General features: G+C 61.9%; 1 protein-coding gene across 1 annotated transcript; it reads right to left on the reverse strand.

Annotated features, from left to right (window-relative positions):
* Positions 1-984: 984 nt before the first annotated feature.
* ABHD17A (abhydrolase domain containing 17A) lies at positions 985-9,515 on the reverse strand. Its single transcript, XM_025367089.1, has 5 exons — positions 9,332-9,515; positions 5,199-5,769; positions 3,891-4,085; positions 1,519-1,698; positions 985-1,435 (listed from the first exon to the last, which is right to left on the reverse strand). Exons 2-5 carry the CDS (start codon positions 5,528-5,530, stop codon positions 1,210-1,212), a joined length of 933 nt encoding a protein of 310 aa, XP_025222874.1. The 5' UTR covers positions 5,531-5,769; positions 9,332-9,515; the 3' UTR covers positions 985-1,209.
* Between the last annotated feature and the right edge of the window lie 4,134 nt (positions 9,516-13,649).

Consider the following 13,649-nt stretch of genomic DNA (forward strand, 5'->3'; position numbering starts at 1 on the left):
GCCTCCACGCGCCCACGAGGAACTCTAGGCCGAGGGAAGGCGTGGGAGGGGCCGGAAACGGGCAGGGCCGAAGCGGACGGGTCCCTGGCTGGGTCCCAGCAGCCGTCACTTACCACCGAGACCGCCTCTTTGTCCACAGCCTGACGCCAGCCACCGCCGCCATCTCTACTTCCGCACGCGCGCCGCCACTTCCGCTTCCGTCAGTGACGCGGCCCCGCAGGTGACGCGGCGCCCTTCTCTCGCCCAGGCTGAAGCACCGCCCTCTCTTAAAGGAGCCGCGGACTAGAGCTACTTGGAGGCAGCTTGGGGTCCCGGCCTCGCCACCGCCTGGTCGCGCGACACAGGCTGAACCCTGCCCAATCGTAAGGTGGACGACAGGCCACCGGTTCCCGAGTCCTCCCAGTCCTAGGGCTTCTGCCCTAGAGGTCGTAGGAACTCTTCTCGTGACCCCAGCTCCAGGGTCGGCTCCCTCTTCCAGAGGAGACCCTTGGGGCCCAAGCACCTGTCACCGCCCTCTGCTGGACCCCAGCTTCGCCATCTACAAAGGAAGCGGCCTGCTTGCCCGAGCTCTGGGGTCCGTCAAGCGCGGCACCTCAGGACCCAGAGTGCCCTGTCCTGGCCTCTCTGCAGTACGACTGATGGGAAGCTGTCGAGGGGGCGGTCCCGCGATGACAGCAGGGCCCCCACGCCTGGCGTCCTCATCGCGCCCACCCAGCAGAGCTCACCAGCCTCCGCAGGAGGTAGGCAGGGGTCCTGGGCTCAAATGCTGCGCCGACCCATCACCACCCAGGCAACCAGCTCCCTAAGGGCCCCCCGGACTAGACCGAGACCCACCCCGCTTCCACAGAGGATAAAACTCATACGGCGGTCCGTGCCAATCTTTCCTGGGGACTCAGGGGCGAAACCTGGGAACCCCGGCCCCCTTTCGAGCCCGCTGAGCCCTCGAGAGAGTGAGCAGAGCCATGAAAGGAAGGAGAGCAGTCCTAAAATTTTAAATCTTTAATTTCCGTTTTCACGTATTTTCTTCTTGCTTCCAAAAGGAAAGGAGTGCGTAGCTCTGTTGCCTGTACATCGTCCACGGCCCCTGGATCGGGGCGGGGTCCCCTGGGCCGCCCGGGGTCCACATGCAGCCCCTGGGGGGCCGGCGCGGGGTGAGGTCCAGGGGCCGCCTTATTGCTGAGGTCCGGCCGGTTGGGGCCCCGGCCGCCGCTAGGCGCGCTGGCTGGGCAGCTCCTGGGAGATGAAGCGGCGCAGGCGCTCCAGGTACTGGCTGTAGAGCTCGATGTCGTTGTGCCCGGCGCCCTCCACCCACAGCGGCTCCACGGCCTTGGGGCAGCGCTCGTAGAGGGCCAGCCCGTGCGAGAAGTCGATCACCTCGTCCTCCGTGCCGTGGATGATGAGCACGGGCGACGTGATCTTGGACACCTTCTCGATGCTGCGGGACGGGCGTGGGGCGGGTGAGACCTCACGCCCAGTCCGGGCCCCGCCCCGCCCCCGTCCCAGCCCCGGCCCGCTCACTTGGGGAAGGCGTCGAAGCAGTAGGTCTTCTTGGTGTCGGGGAAGGCGACGCGCATGCCCGAGGTGAGCGGTGAGTGCAGCACCACCGCGGCGCACTCGTAGCGCGAGGCCAGGTCCACGGTGGGCACCGTGCCGATGCTCTGCCCGTACAGGATGATGCTGTCCGGGCTGATGCCGTACCTGGCGGCGCCGGAGCAGGGTCAGCCGCGGCCTCCGACGCGCGCGCACCCTTCCCACTGGCGGGCGTCCCCGGGCCCAGCTCCGGATGCGACCCTCCAGTCTCCCCGCTCAGCCAAGTCAGTGGGTCAGGCCCACGCTCCACACCAGTCCCGAGGGCCTCCCCCAGCCCCCAATCACCGCAGTGGTGGGCGGAGCCAGCGGCCCCGCCCCATTCCCTGGCGCTGCCATTTACTGGCGTTTCCTCGCCAGGATCTGCAGGGATCCCGCCTACGGAGTGACCCTGGGGCTGGGGTAGGGGAGGCCCTGGCGCCTCTCCTCCTCCTGGTCACCCCTAGGCGCACACTGGGAAGTGTGTGCCCCCCATATCCTGAATGTTTCACGCTTTCCTGCCCGGGTTAGAAAGCCGTTCCTAGTGCACTGGCCCGGACAGGGGATACTCTTCCTCCCTGCAGCCCTTGCCCACCCCCTTGGCCATGAGGAATTCAGGCAGCTGTGTCCCCAGATGTCTCCACCCAATTTTGGACTCTGAGAGTCCCCACACCCAGTGAGGTGCCAGTGCAACCCAGGTCAGCATCAAGGGTGGTGGCTGCGGGGGTGGCACCTCTGCCCACCAGCACCTTCCCTTGGGAGTGGACAAGTCCTCGGCCACCTCAGCACCACCAGCTCCCACCCAGGGCCACCCCCACCCCCAGGTCACTGGTGTGCGGCCCCTGGCCCAGCTGATCCAGCACCAGTTCCAAGGCCTCCTCGTGCCCAGTCCCAACCATGCGGGACCCGCCTGCCACCCTGCCCATGCCGGGACCCCACAACTCTCCCCCCAACACGCTCCAGGCTCTGATTCCAGGCAGCTGCCCTCCTGCGAGGCAGGAGCATGGGCAGGTGTGCGTCCCGTCTGCCTGGCATTCGGACTCCACCAGCAAGCCTGTCCCTGTCCCTGGCCTGGAACCCCAGTCTCCTGGCAGTACTCCAGCTCAGCACTCACCCATGCCCCAAAGGGTGCTGCCTGACTTGTGCCTGCGGCCCCAGCTCTGCCCCAGCCTCCCTGGCCTGCTCCCTAGCAGCCATGGCCAGTAGTGTGCTGAGTCAGCCCAGCCGTCACCTGCTCCACGCAGGAGACCCCAGCTGCCACCTGGATGTCACCACTCAAACAACAGAACACATCCCCAGTGGAGGCCCTGGGCACACTCTGGCCTCCCCCTCACAGCTCTGGGCCTAAGTTCCTGCAGGACAAAGCGGCAGCAGGACAGATGGCCCAGCAGACAGAGCTTAGAGCTGGCCATGGCAGGTGTGACTCTGCCAGCGCCACGGGCAGTAGACAGGAGGGGCCGAGGAAGCCGCATGAAGCGGTGGTCGGTGTCAGTGCCTCACACTGCCGGGAGGCCCCCAGAGCCAGGGTGGTGCCAGGGTACCCAGCTCCCAGGCCCACAGCAGGGACTGCCCGGGATATCGCCAAGGCAATGAGGACCCCACCTCCCCAGGGCCTCTGACTTCTCAGAGCTGCGCCTGGTCCCTGCGGGAGCGGGTCAGACCAGTGGGCTGGGCAGGGCCAGGACGAGACAGCCCCAGTGGGCGGTGAGCAGGAAAGGCCTCCAGAGGCCCACCCGGGTCTCCTCATCCAAAGCAGCACCAGCCCGGGCAGTGTTCAAACACCGGTGAAGAGCCCAGGCAAGCGCAGGGCTGGGGACCTGGATAGCCAGGAGGGCTGGATCTGGAATCAAGGCTGGCCCAGACCTTGACCCTGCCTTGGGACGGCCGAGCCCCACAGCCACAGGGCCTTATGGGCCACGCCTTGGGACCTGGATGCAGCAGCCTCGCCGCACCTGGCCCCAAGTGCTGCCTCAGCCGATGGGCTCCCAGCCACATGTGCAGACCCCCAAACACCATGAACCCCTCCCGCCAGGTGGCATCCACGCCCCTGTGACAAGCTCACCCCCTTCCCATCTTCAGGCCAGGGGCTCCCAGGAAGCCTGGCTCCACAGGCCAGGGTGTGGGAAGACCGCCTGGCCACACCTCGGCCACGTGGAGGCGGCACCCACACACCCGAGCTCGCCTGTCTGGCTCTCTGGCCCTGTGCGTCCACTGTGGCTCCCCTGCTGCAGGGCCACCCACCTTCCTCCCAGGGAAGCCCGCCCTCCCGGCCCAGTCCCCTCTCGCGTGTGCCCAGGCTGAGCTGCCTCCAGGGCTGCCCTCACCTGGTGCGCAGGGCCTGCCAGGCGGCATCAATGTCAGCATAGAGGTTCCTCTCGGACGGCCTGCCCGAGCTGGCACCATAGCCGGAGTAGTCATAGGAGAAGATGTTGCAATGGAGGCGGGAGCCCAGGCCAATGTAGAAGCTGCTCATCTGGCCCAGGTCCACAGCGTTGCCGTGCGAGAAGAGGACCGTGTACCTGGGGCAGGCCGGGAAGGGCCGTTCACATCCTCATTCCCAGCGCCCAGCTGCAGGGCAGGAGGACGCGTACTGACAGCCCACCCCGGTGGCCAGCCATGCCCAGCGCCTTGTTTACTCCCCTCCCAAGGGGGCCCGAAGCCAGCGAATGGACAGGGGAGGCTACGACAGCACAGCTCCATCTCCGGGGGGTCCCCATGGGGAGAGAACAGGAGAGCCGGCAGGGGTACAGGCAGCCTGGGCTGCAGAGAGGCCAGCCAGGGAGCCTCAGGACTCCCATCTGTGAAGCGGGACACTGGGACCATTGGTCACATCCTCTCTCTGGGCAGACGCGCAGTGTGTGCCCGGATGCTGCAGGTCTCGCTGCCCTGGAGCCCTTCCTCCTGGAAGGGCCGGGACCCCCGGGGATGGAGCACACAGGCCCACCTTTCAGGACCTTCCCAGGGAAGACCGTGCTGCTGCTGGCAGGGCTATCTGCCCTCCCCTCACAGAATGGTGCCCTCACTGTTGGGAACAACTGGACCCCACTCCTGCCCCCAACAAGCAAATGCGCCCAATCCCTGCTCACATTCACGCAGCCCCTCCTGCCCCGCCACCCTGCCCAAGCCCCGAGGCCGTGCTGCAAGGCCTGTCTGCTTCCCAGCACGGGAGCTGCCCCAGGTGGTGCCAGGAGCAGGCGGCCAGGCTGGCCCTACCATGGACTGCTTCCTCCAGTTCCCCCAGGACCCTGCCCAGCCCAGCCAGAAGGTAAAGGCTCGCCCTCTGGACTCAGATCTGGTCAGAACCCCACCTGGCAAGGTGGATGTAGGTCAGGGCGGCCCCTGTGCCCCACCCCAGCAGGCAACCACCAGGGGCTGGGTCGCTGGAGTCACCCGGCCTGCCCAACTATGCCAGCTGGGGATGGCCTCCCTGAGCCTGGTATCCTTGTCTGCGAGAGGAAATCGCTGGAGGGATGAGGCCAGCCCGGCCGGGGACACCACCCATGCCAGCTGGATGGCCCTTCACAGCAGGCTCAGGCCCTCTGGGGCACCACCAACCACACCAAGCACCCGGGGCAGAAACGGGAGCCCCAAGAACAGGGTGACCCAGCCCGGGCGCGGCCACAGCTGCTTACCTGGCACCAGGCACGCAGCGAACATACATGCAGGAGACACGGTTGCCGCGGGCGCTCTTGGTGGGGAAGACCTCGATGGTGTCCAGCTCGCGCTGGCTGTACTGGAAGTCGGCACGCTCCGTCAGGTGCAGCTTCCAGCGCCCGGGTGCACCCAAGGAGGCCCGCAGGGTCCCCAAGGGGGCGGCCCCGGCCCCACCAGGCCCTGACTCGGGTTCAGGCACCAGGGAGTAGGTGGCCTCCGGCGGCAGGAAGGCGAGCTTGGCAGCGATGCGGCCGGGGCAGGGCGGGCAGCAGAAGAGGCAGCAGAGCTCACTCAGCGACAGCCCGTTCATGGCGGGCGCCGCCCGGGCCGGGCCTCCACCAGGGCCCCCGCCAACAACGCCACCCGGCCTGGCCCAGCAGGGGAGGGGTGGGGGTGCTCCGAGTTGCGGGCAGGGGGGAGGGCGCCCCCCCCAGCTACCGCCCCAGACAGGAGCCCCGTTAGGAGGCCAGGGCCCAGCCCCATCGCGGTCCAAGCCGAGCCCCAGGGAGCCTCGCGACCACAGGTCTCCATGTCGTGCCGTGGGAAGCCCTGCGGGGAACAGTGGCATGTGGGGTCCTTTGGGGGTGCCACGGTCCAGCTGGGCACCCCCGGTAGGTGGGGCATCCACCCGTGCCAGGGGGCGGCATGGGCCCGGGGCCTGTCCATCCCATCCCCTCAGCCCTCCCTGCGGCCTGTCAGGCACTGCACCCTACAGCTCAGAGAACCCCAATTCAGCCTCCTCTCCACGGGATGAAGGACCCCCCACCCTCCCTCAGCTGGCGATCACCACCTCTTGCCATGTGAGCACAGCCTGGGCATGCAGGGCACGCAGGGGATATGACCCCAGCCCCACCCACCCCCCAAACGTGGGCTCCAGCACCAGGGAAACCCCATGCACCAGGACTCGGTCCACACTGCTGCCCACTCCCTCCCCAGCCCATCTCTGCCACCCTACGGGTGATGGGCCGCTGAGGCAAGGACAGAGCTCGGACTCAAGGGACCGACGAGGGACCTGAACAGGCCCCGCTACGTGAGCGCGCACAGGGGCTAGGCCCCACCGGCCTGCGATGTCTGGAGACAGAGGAAATACAACAAACAAAGGCTCTAGAAACAAAGGCAGGATACATCCCAGGCTCCCAGGGCCCTGAGAGCGGCGACAATGGCTCTTCTCTGTGCTGGGGCCAGGCCTGCTGAGGGGCAGGGGAGGCGGGCTAGGGTCACGGGGTCCTTCTCCAGAGCTGATTTAGGGTTCCGTGACCTTGGGCAAGTCACTTGCCCTCCTGAGGCCTCAGTGTCCTCATCTATAGGCGCAGACACCACATACCCCACAGGAAGTCAAGGGAGGTGGGAGGGGAGCGAAGGCGCCTGATTCAGAGTGGAAACTCGGACCTTCTTCCTTGCTGCAGAACATCATGAAACGCATTAAGTTGACAACAGCTAAGTTGCTAAAGCAAGCACAATAGTGTAAGGAGCTGCCAACAGACAGACGTGAAAAAAACACAAAGGTCTGAGGCGTCTATCTACCGACCACGCTTCTCCTTCAGACGGGAGCGAGGAGGGAGACACGCTCACAACTCAATTTCAGCAGCAGAACACCCTGGAACGCTGGGCTTTTGGGTCACAGCACGAGAAAACCGTGGGGCCAGGAAGATGAGGCTCAAAGGCAGATGTGGACACAGATGGACACGCAGGCGGCTGCAGGCGCCACAGACACGGCTCGTGGGGACACCCTCACCACCAAGGAGCAGCCTCAGGCCCAGAAACACACCTGCTCCCTCAAGACCTGTGTGAGCCGGCCTCACGGGCACACAAGGAGGAGAGGAGAGAGCTCTGAAAGCCAGGGTGGGGCAAGGATGGCATCACAGCGTCCCCCAGACTCCCAGGCAAATCTCACAGGCAAGCACTTCTCAGGGGGGAGGCAGACTGTCATGCTGGTTCTGCTTCTCAGATAGAGGCAAATCTTCCCCCCGGGGACACCTGTCAATGTCTGGAGACAGTTTTGGGTGTCGCCACTGGGGACTGGGTGGAGGCTGTTTAGCACGCTGCAGTGCCCAGGACAGACCCACCCCAAAGAATGATCAGGCCCAATATCCACAGCATTGAGGTTGATGTCAGCTTTTCAACATATTCTCAAAGAGGTCCGGGCCCTATCGGTGCTGCCCTGCTGGTGCCGGGGGCTTAGAGGGCCCTGCAGTTTAGGTGGCATCATGCAGCTGGGTCCTGAGAGCCCAGTGGGCAGAAGCAGGCCCCTGGAGACCCCAGAGACCAAGGGGCACACCGAGGTGGCCAGGGCCCCATTAACCATGCCAGAAACAAAGATGCTATCCTTGACACCTCCTTCCACCCACCGGATCTGAGCCGGTCCATCACCAGCCCAGTGGCTCTGCCTGTCTCCCATCAGCCACCGCCCGGTCCCCGCCTCCATCACCTTTCACCAGAGCTACAGCAACAGCCTCGCTCCTTGCTGATCACCTGCTCCAGGACATTCTCCCCCAACAGCCAAACAATTGTTCAAGACACAAATGCAATGGTGGCACTTCCCTCTTGGGGTGTCCTGGGGGCCTCCCATTATTCTCTGGATAGAGATCAAAGTCCTCCCCACAGACTGCCAGGTCTGCATTCCGGCTCAGGCCAACCTCTCCAGACTCACTCATCTCACACCCTGCCACCCCTGGCTCTCCTAACACAAGCCACATTGCTCCTTCCTGCCTCTGCTCCCCTGCCGGGAACTCCCTTCCCCAACCTCACTAAATAGCCTTGCCCATCCCAACCAACCTTTGCACCTTGCTGCCAACAACGCTCTCAGAGTCCTCAAAGCTGGGACAGGACCCCTCATACGCTCTTTCCACAGCTTGTATTTTTCACACATTCGGCCAGATCTCCCCCCACCCCCAAACCAGAAACTCCATGAGAGCAGGACCATGACCTGCCACTCACTAAAGGAATGGGCAGGTGGTAAGCAGCAAAGAATTAGGGAGGAAACACAGGAGGAAAAGAATCCCCAAGGTCCGACAGCTTTGACAGGGAAGGGAAAGTCTAATCTTCTCTCCTCTCCAGCCACAGGTACCTGGAACCTCCCTAGTGTCATTAATGGGCATGGACAGCGCAGTGCAAACCCGGACGCTTCACTGACTGAGCACACACCCTTGACACCCTGAATCCCACCAATTCCGTTCCCAAGCACATAACTGGGCACCCCTCTGCGAGCTAGAGGTGTTCTGAGGACCAGTAAGCAACCAAGCAGCCAAAATACTGGAAGATGACCTACATATGGGAGACGATGACGGCACCTCACTCAACCAGTCAGGGTGGGAATCCCGCCTGGGGGGAGGTGCGGCCATATCACAGGGCAGATAAACGGGCCAGGTGACAGGGGATGGGACAGAGGGACAAGCAGGGGCAAAACCTCAGAGGTGACAGAGCAGACTCCTGGCTAGAGCAGACCCTGGGAGGAAGAAGTGAGCAGATGGGTCCCAAGAGAGAGTCTGGGACGGGTGAGGTCGCGCCCCCGAGAGCCCTGCTGCGGAGTTTGCACTTCATCTTGGGAGAAATGGCGGGGCCACGGAGAAGTCCCGAGCAGTGGATGGACAACACAGGAGAAGGGCTGCATCCCAGAGAACGGACGCGAGCGGAGGCCGGGAAGCCTGCCCAGGAGTCAAGGCGGCAGGAAGACGCCTGACAAGAGAAACAGCAACTGGGAGCTGCTTGGGAAGCGGGGCTCGGCAGGGCCCCTGGGAGCTGCCAGGGGGGCCCAGAGGACGAAGCGGTTGTAGGGCTGGGGGCAGTTTCGGGGTAAAAGAACGGAGTCCACGGCTCGGAAGGGCGATCCCCGAAGGCAGGGGCCGCGTCCGCAGGAGGGTGGGAGCGCAACCCACGTCGGAGAGCTGAATGGATGGGGACAAGGCTTTCCCAATCACAGACGCTCACCCGCGGTCCCTGCCCCTGCTCCGGGCTCCTCGGGCAGGACCCGCGGCAGCCCTGGGACTGCAGGGGAATCGGGGGCGTCCAACTGGGCTGCCAGGCCCTCGCGGCCCGGCCAGGGTCCCCAAACGGCCGCGGCCGGGACCGAGGCCACCCCGCGCGGCCGCGCCCGCCCCTGCCCGGCACTCACCACCTCGGCCCGCGCCCCGGGGCCCCAGGGCCGCGCTCCATGGCTCCCGGCCGTCCGCCCGTGCGTCCGTCGGTCCCTCCGCGCCCCGGCCCGGCCTCCTGCGCCGCCACCGCCGCAGCTCCCCCGCGGGCGGAAGTGAGCCTCGTTCTCGCCACCGCCCCGGAAGTGACGCGCAGGAGAGCGCGAGGGGCTGCAGGAACAGAGCGACCGCGGGACTAGCGTTCCGGGGGCGGGGCCTGGTCTCAGGGGGCGGGGCTGATAGATCGACGGGCGTGGTCTGCTGGTCTGTGGGCGGAGCCAAACTCAGGTTTCATTCACTTGGGGACTCGGAATAGCTTGAGGCCAATGAAGTTCTCGCCTGGAAAACAAAATTTATAGGGACGCCAAAAAAACTCAGACATCAACATTTAGAAATGTTTTAAAATATTTTTATTTCTGAGACGGAGTCTCGCTCTGTCGCCCAGGCTGGAGTACAATGGCGCAATCTGAGCTCACTGCAACCTCTGCCTCCTGGGTTCAACCAATTCTCCTGCCTCAGCCTCCCGAGTAGCTGGGATTACGGATTCCCGCCACCACGCCCGGCTAATTTTTGTATTTTTAGTAGAGAGGAGGTTTCCCCATATTGGCCAGTCTGGCCTCCAACTCCTGACCCCAGGTGATCCTCCCGCCTCAGCCTCCCAAAGTGCTGGGATCACAGGCGTGAGCCACGCGCCCGGCATCTTTTTTTTCAACATGGAGTCCACTGTGTCACCCAGACTGGAGTGCAGGGGTGCCATCCTAGCTCACTGCAGCCTCGTCCTCCCAGGATCAAGTGAACCTCCCACTTCAGCCTCCTGAGTACCTAGGACTACAGGCACAAGCCACCATGCCCAGCTTATTTAAAGCCTTTATATATTGCTCATCAGCAATTCTTTTGCATGAGTTTTTAAAATATTACATTAGGCCGGGCACAGTGGCTCATGCCTGTAATCCCAGCACTTTGGGAGGCTGAGGCAGGTGGATCACCTGAAGTCAGGAGTTTGAGACCAGCCTGACCAACATGGTGAAACCCTGTCTCTACTAAAAATACAAATACTAGCGGGGCATGGTGGTGTGCACCTGTAGTCCCAGCTAGTCCGGAGGCTGAGGCAGGAGAATCACTTGAACCCAGGAGGCGAAGGTTTCAGCGAACTGAGATCATGCCACTGCACTCTAGCCCAGGTGACACAGCAAGAAGACTCTGTCTCAAAAAAATAAATAAATAACATTATGATCACTCCACTGCATTCCAGCCTGGGCAAGAGAGCAAGATCCTATCTCTTTAAAAAAATTGCATTATGGCCTGGGCACAGTTGCTCACGCCTATAATCCCAGCACTTTGGGAGGCCGAGGCAGGCGGATCACAAAGTCAGCAGATCGAGACCATCCTGGCTAACACAGTGAAACCGTGTCTCTACTAAAAATACAAAAATCAGCCATGCGTGGTGGCGGGTGCCTGTAGTCCCAGCTACTCGGGAGGCTGAGGCAGGATAATGGTGTGAACCTGGGAGGCAGAGCTTGAAGTGAGCTGAGATAGCGCCACTGCACTCCAGCCTGGGCGACAGAGCAAGACTCTGTCTCAAAAAACAAAAAAAAAATTGCATTATGGCAGGGCCTGGTGGCTCACGCCTATAATCTCAGCACTTCGGGAGAACGAGGCAGGCAGATCACCTGAAGTTAGGAATTCGAGAGACCAGCCTGGCCAACATGGTGAAATACCGTCTCTACTAAAAATACAAAAATTAGCCGGCTGTTGTGGCGTGCACCTGTAATGTCAGCTACTCCACACCACTGCACTCCAGCCTGAGCGACAGAGCAAGACTCCATCTCAAAAAAAGAAAAGAAAATGGAAGAAGGTTACTGGAGAATTTCAGAGCGTGGTCGGGGCAGGCATTTCTAAGGAGGTGACAGGGACAGGGACAAAAAGGGCTGCAGACACCAAAAGGGCCCAGCCTGGAAGTGTGAGTATGAATTGGTGGGAAGCCTAGCTTTTCAGGCCTTCGCCCTCTTGCACGTGCCTTTCCCCCAGCTTTCGTGCCTTTTCCAGCTCAAAATGCTTCTCCAGCCTGCAGGTAGCTGCAGCCCCAGCTCCATCCCAGGGACTGTGATCTTAGCTCCACTGTGCTGAGATAAGCCTGAGGTTCTTGGGCCAATCCTGCCCCCAGGGCCTCATACCTCAAATTCAGGACAGAGCTGCCAGGGAAGGATTCAGGCTCCAAAGACTGGAGACTTAGAGACAGCCCAGGGTTTCTTTGCCTCATTTTCTTTCATTCTTCTTCTTTTTTTTTTTTTTTTTTTTTTGTTGTTGTTGTTTTGAGACAGAATCTTATTCTGTCACCCAGGCTGGAGTACAATGGCATGATCTCAGCTCACTGCAACTTCCACCTCCCAGATTCAAGCAATTATTCTGCCTCAGCCTCCCAAGTAGCTGGGATAACAGGCACCCGCCACCGCACCCAGCTAATTTTTGTACTTTTTTTTTTTTTTTTTTTTGAGGCGGAGTCTCGCTCTGTCGCCCAGGCTGGAGTGCAGTGGCCAGATCTCAGCTCACTGCAAGCTCCGCCTCCTGGGTTTACGCCATTCTCCTGCCTCAGCCTCCCGAGTAGCTGGGACTACAAGCGCCCGCCACCTTGCCCGGCTAGTTTTTTGTATTTTTAGTAGAGACGGGGTTTCACCGTGTTAGCCAGGATGGTCTGGATCTCCTGACCTCGTGATCCGCCCGTCTCGGCCTCCCAAAGTGCTGGGATTACAGGCTTGAGCCACCGCGCCCGGCAATTTTTGTACTTTTAGTAGAGATGGCGTTTCACCATGTTGGCCAGGTTGGTCTCGAACTCCTGACCTCAAGTGATCTGCCAGCCTCGGCCTCCTGAAGTGCTGGGATTACAGGCGTGCACCACCACACCTGGCTGCTTTGCCTCATTTTCTGATTTTCCGTTGTTGTTGGACCTCTGGCTCCCCTGCCCAGGACTCAGTTGCCTGGGTCTCCCTGGGACTGTCAAGAGCTACCCCAGCGTCCCCCTGCCTCTGCTGTCTCCCGCGAGACTCCCAGCCTCCGCTGAGGTTCTCCTGAGGTCCAAAGGTCAAAACAAGTCCAGGCTTCTTCCTAGGTCCTTGTGAATTCTTTTTTTTTTTTTGAGACGGAGTCTCGCTCTGTCGCCCAGGCTGGAATGCAGTGGCCAGATCTCGGCTCACTGCAAGCTCTGCCTCCCGGGTTTACGCCATTCTCCTGCCTCAGCCTCCCGAGTAGCTGGGAGTACAGGCGCCCGCCACCTCGCCCCGCTAGTTTTTTTGTATTTTTTTAGTAGAGATGGAGTTTCACTGTGTTAACCAGGATGGTCTCAATCTCCTGACCTCGTGATCCGCCCGTCTCGGCCTCCCAAAGTGCTGGGATTACAGGCTTGAGCCACTGCGCCCGGCCCCTTGTGAATTCTTTCAGCATCAGGGCCGGAAGAGGCCTGTCCCCAGCCCCCTTCCCCCTCCCAATCCCTGCAGCCCCTTCCCGCTGTGAGCGAGGGAGGACCAGGGCTGGACCGCAACACAGAGCCCAGCTCCCCCTGTAACGACAGCCCCCAACAGGGACACAGGGAGACACCATCCAAGGGGAGGAGGATAAGCCCACAGAGTGGCCCACCAATCCAAGGCCACCTGGTAAAAGGTAAACGCACGCTGTAAACACCCAAACGTCTTAGAAGGACACCCATCCCTTCCTTCCTCCTCCCTGGAGACTCTTTGTGGTCAAGCCTCTGTCCCAGTCGTCCCAGAAATAGTGGGTGCCGTGGCTCATGTCTGTAACCCCAGCATTTTGGGAGGCCGAGGTGGGAGGATTCCCTGAAGCCAGGAGGCCACCGTGCCTGGCCGTTGAAGCCCCATCTCTACTAAAAATACAAAAATTATCTGGGCGCCGGGCGCGGTGGCTCAAGCCTGTAATCCCAGCACTTTGGGAGGCCGAGGCTGGCGGATCACAAGGTCAGGAGATCGAGACCACGGTGAAACCACGTCTCTACTAAAAAATACAAAAAACGGCCGGGCGCGGTGGCTCACGCCTGTAATCCCAGCACTTTGGGAGGCCGAGGCGGGCGGATCACAAGGTCAGGAGATCGAGACCACGGTGAAACCCCGTCTCTACTAAAAATACAAAAAATTAGCCGGGCGCGGTTGTGGGCGCCTGTAGTCCCAGCTACTCGGGAGGCTGAGGCAGGAGAATGGCGTGAACCCGGGAGGTGGAGCTTGCAGTGAGCCGAGATCGCGCCACTGCACTCCAGCCTGGGCGACAGAGCGAGACTCCGTCTCAAAAAAAAAA

The sequence above is a fragment of the Theropithecus gelada genome, chromosome 19 (genome assembly GCF_003255815.1).
Source record: "Theropithecus gelada isolate Dixy chromosome 19, Tgel_1.0, whole genome shotgun sequence".
Classification (NCBI taxonomy): Eukaryota; Metazoa; Chordata; class Mammalia; order Primates; family Cercopithecidae; genus Theropithecus; species Theropithecus gelada.

Coding starts and splice junctions, on each gene's coding strand:
- ABHD17A (XM_025367089.1), bottom strand. CDS start 5,530: ATGAACGGGCTGTCGCTGAGTGAGCTCTGCTGCCTCTTCTGCTGCCCG. Junction 1,699..3,890: donor TGGCAGGCCCTGCGCACCAG/GTGAGGGCAGCC, acceptor CGGCGCCGCCAG/GTACGGCATCAGCCCGGACA. Junction 1,436..1,518: donor TGCTTCGACGCCTTCCCCAA/GTGAGCGGGCCG, acceptor CCCGTCCCGCAG/CATCGAGAAGGTGTCCAAGA.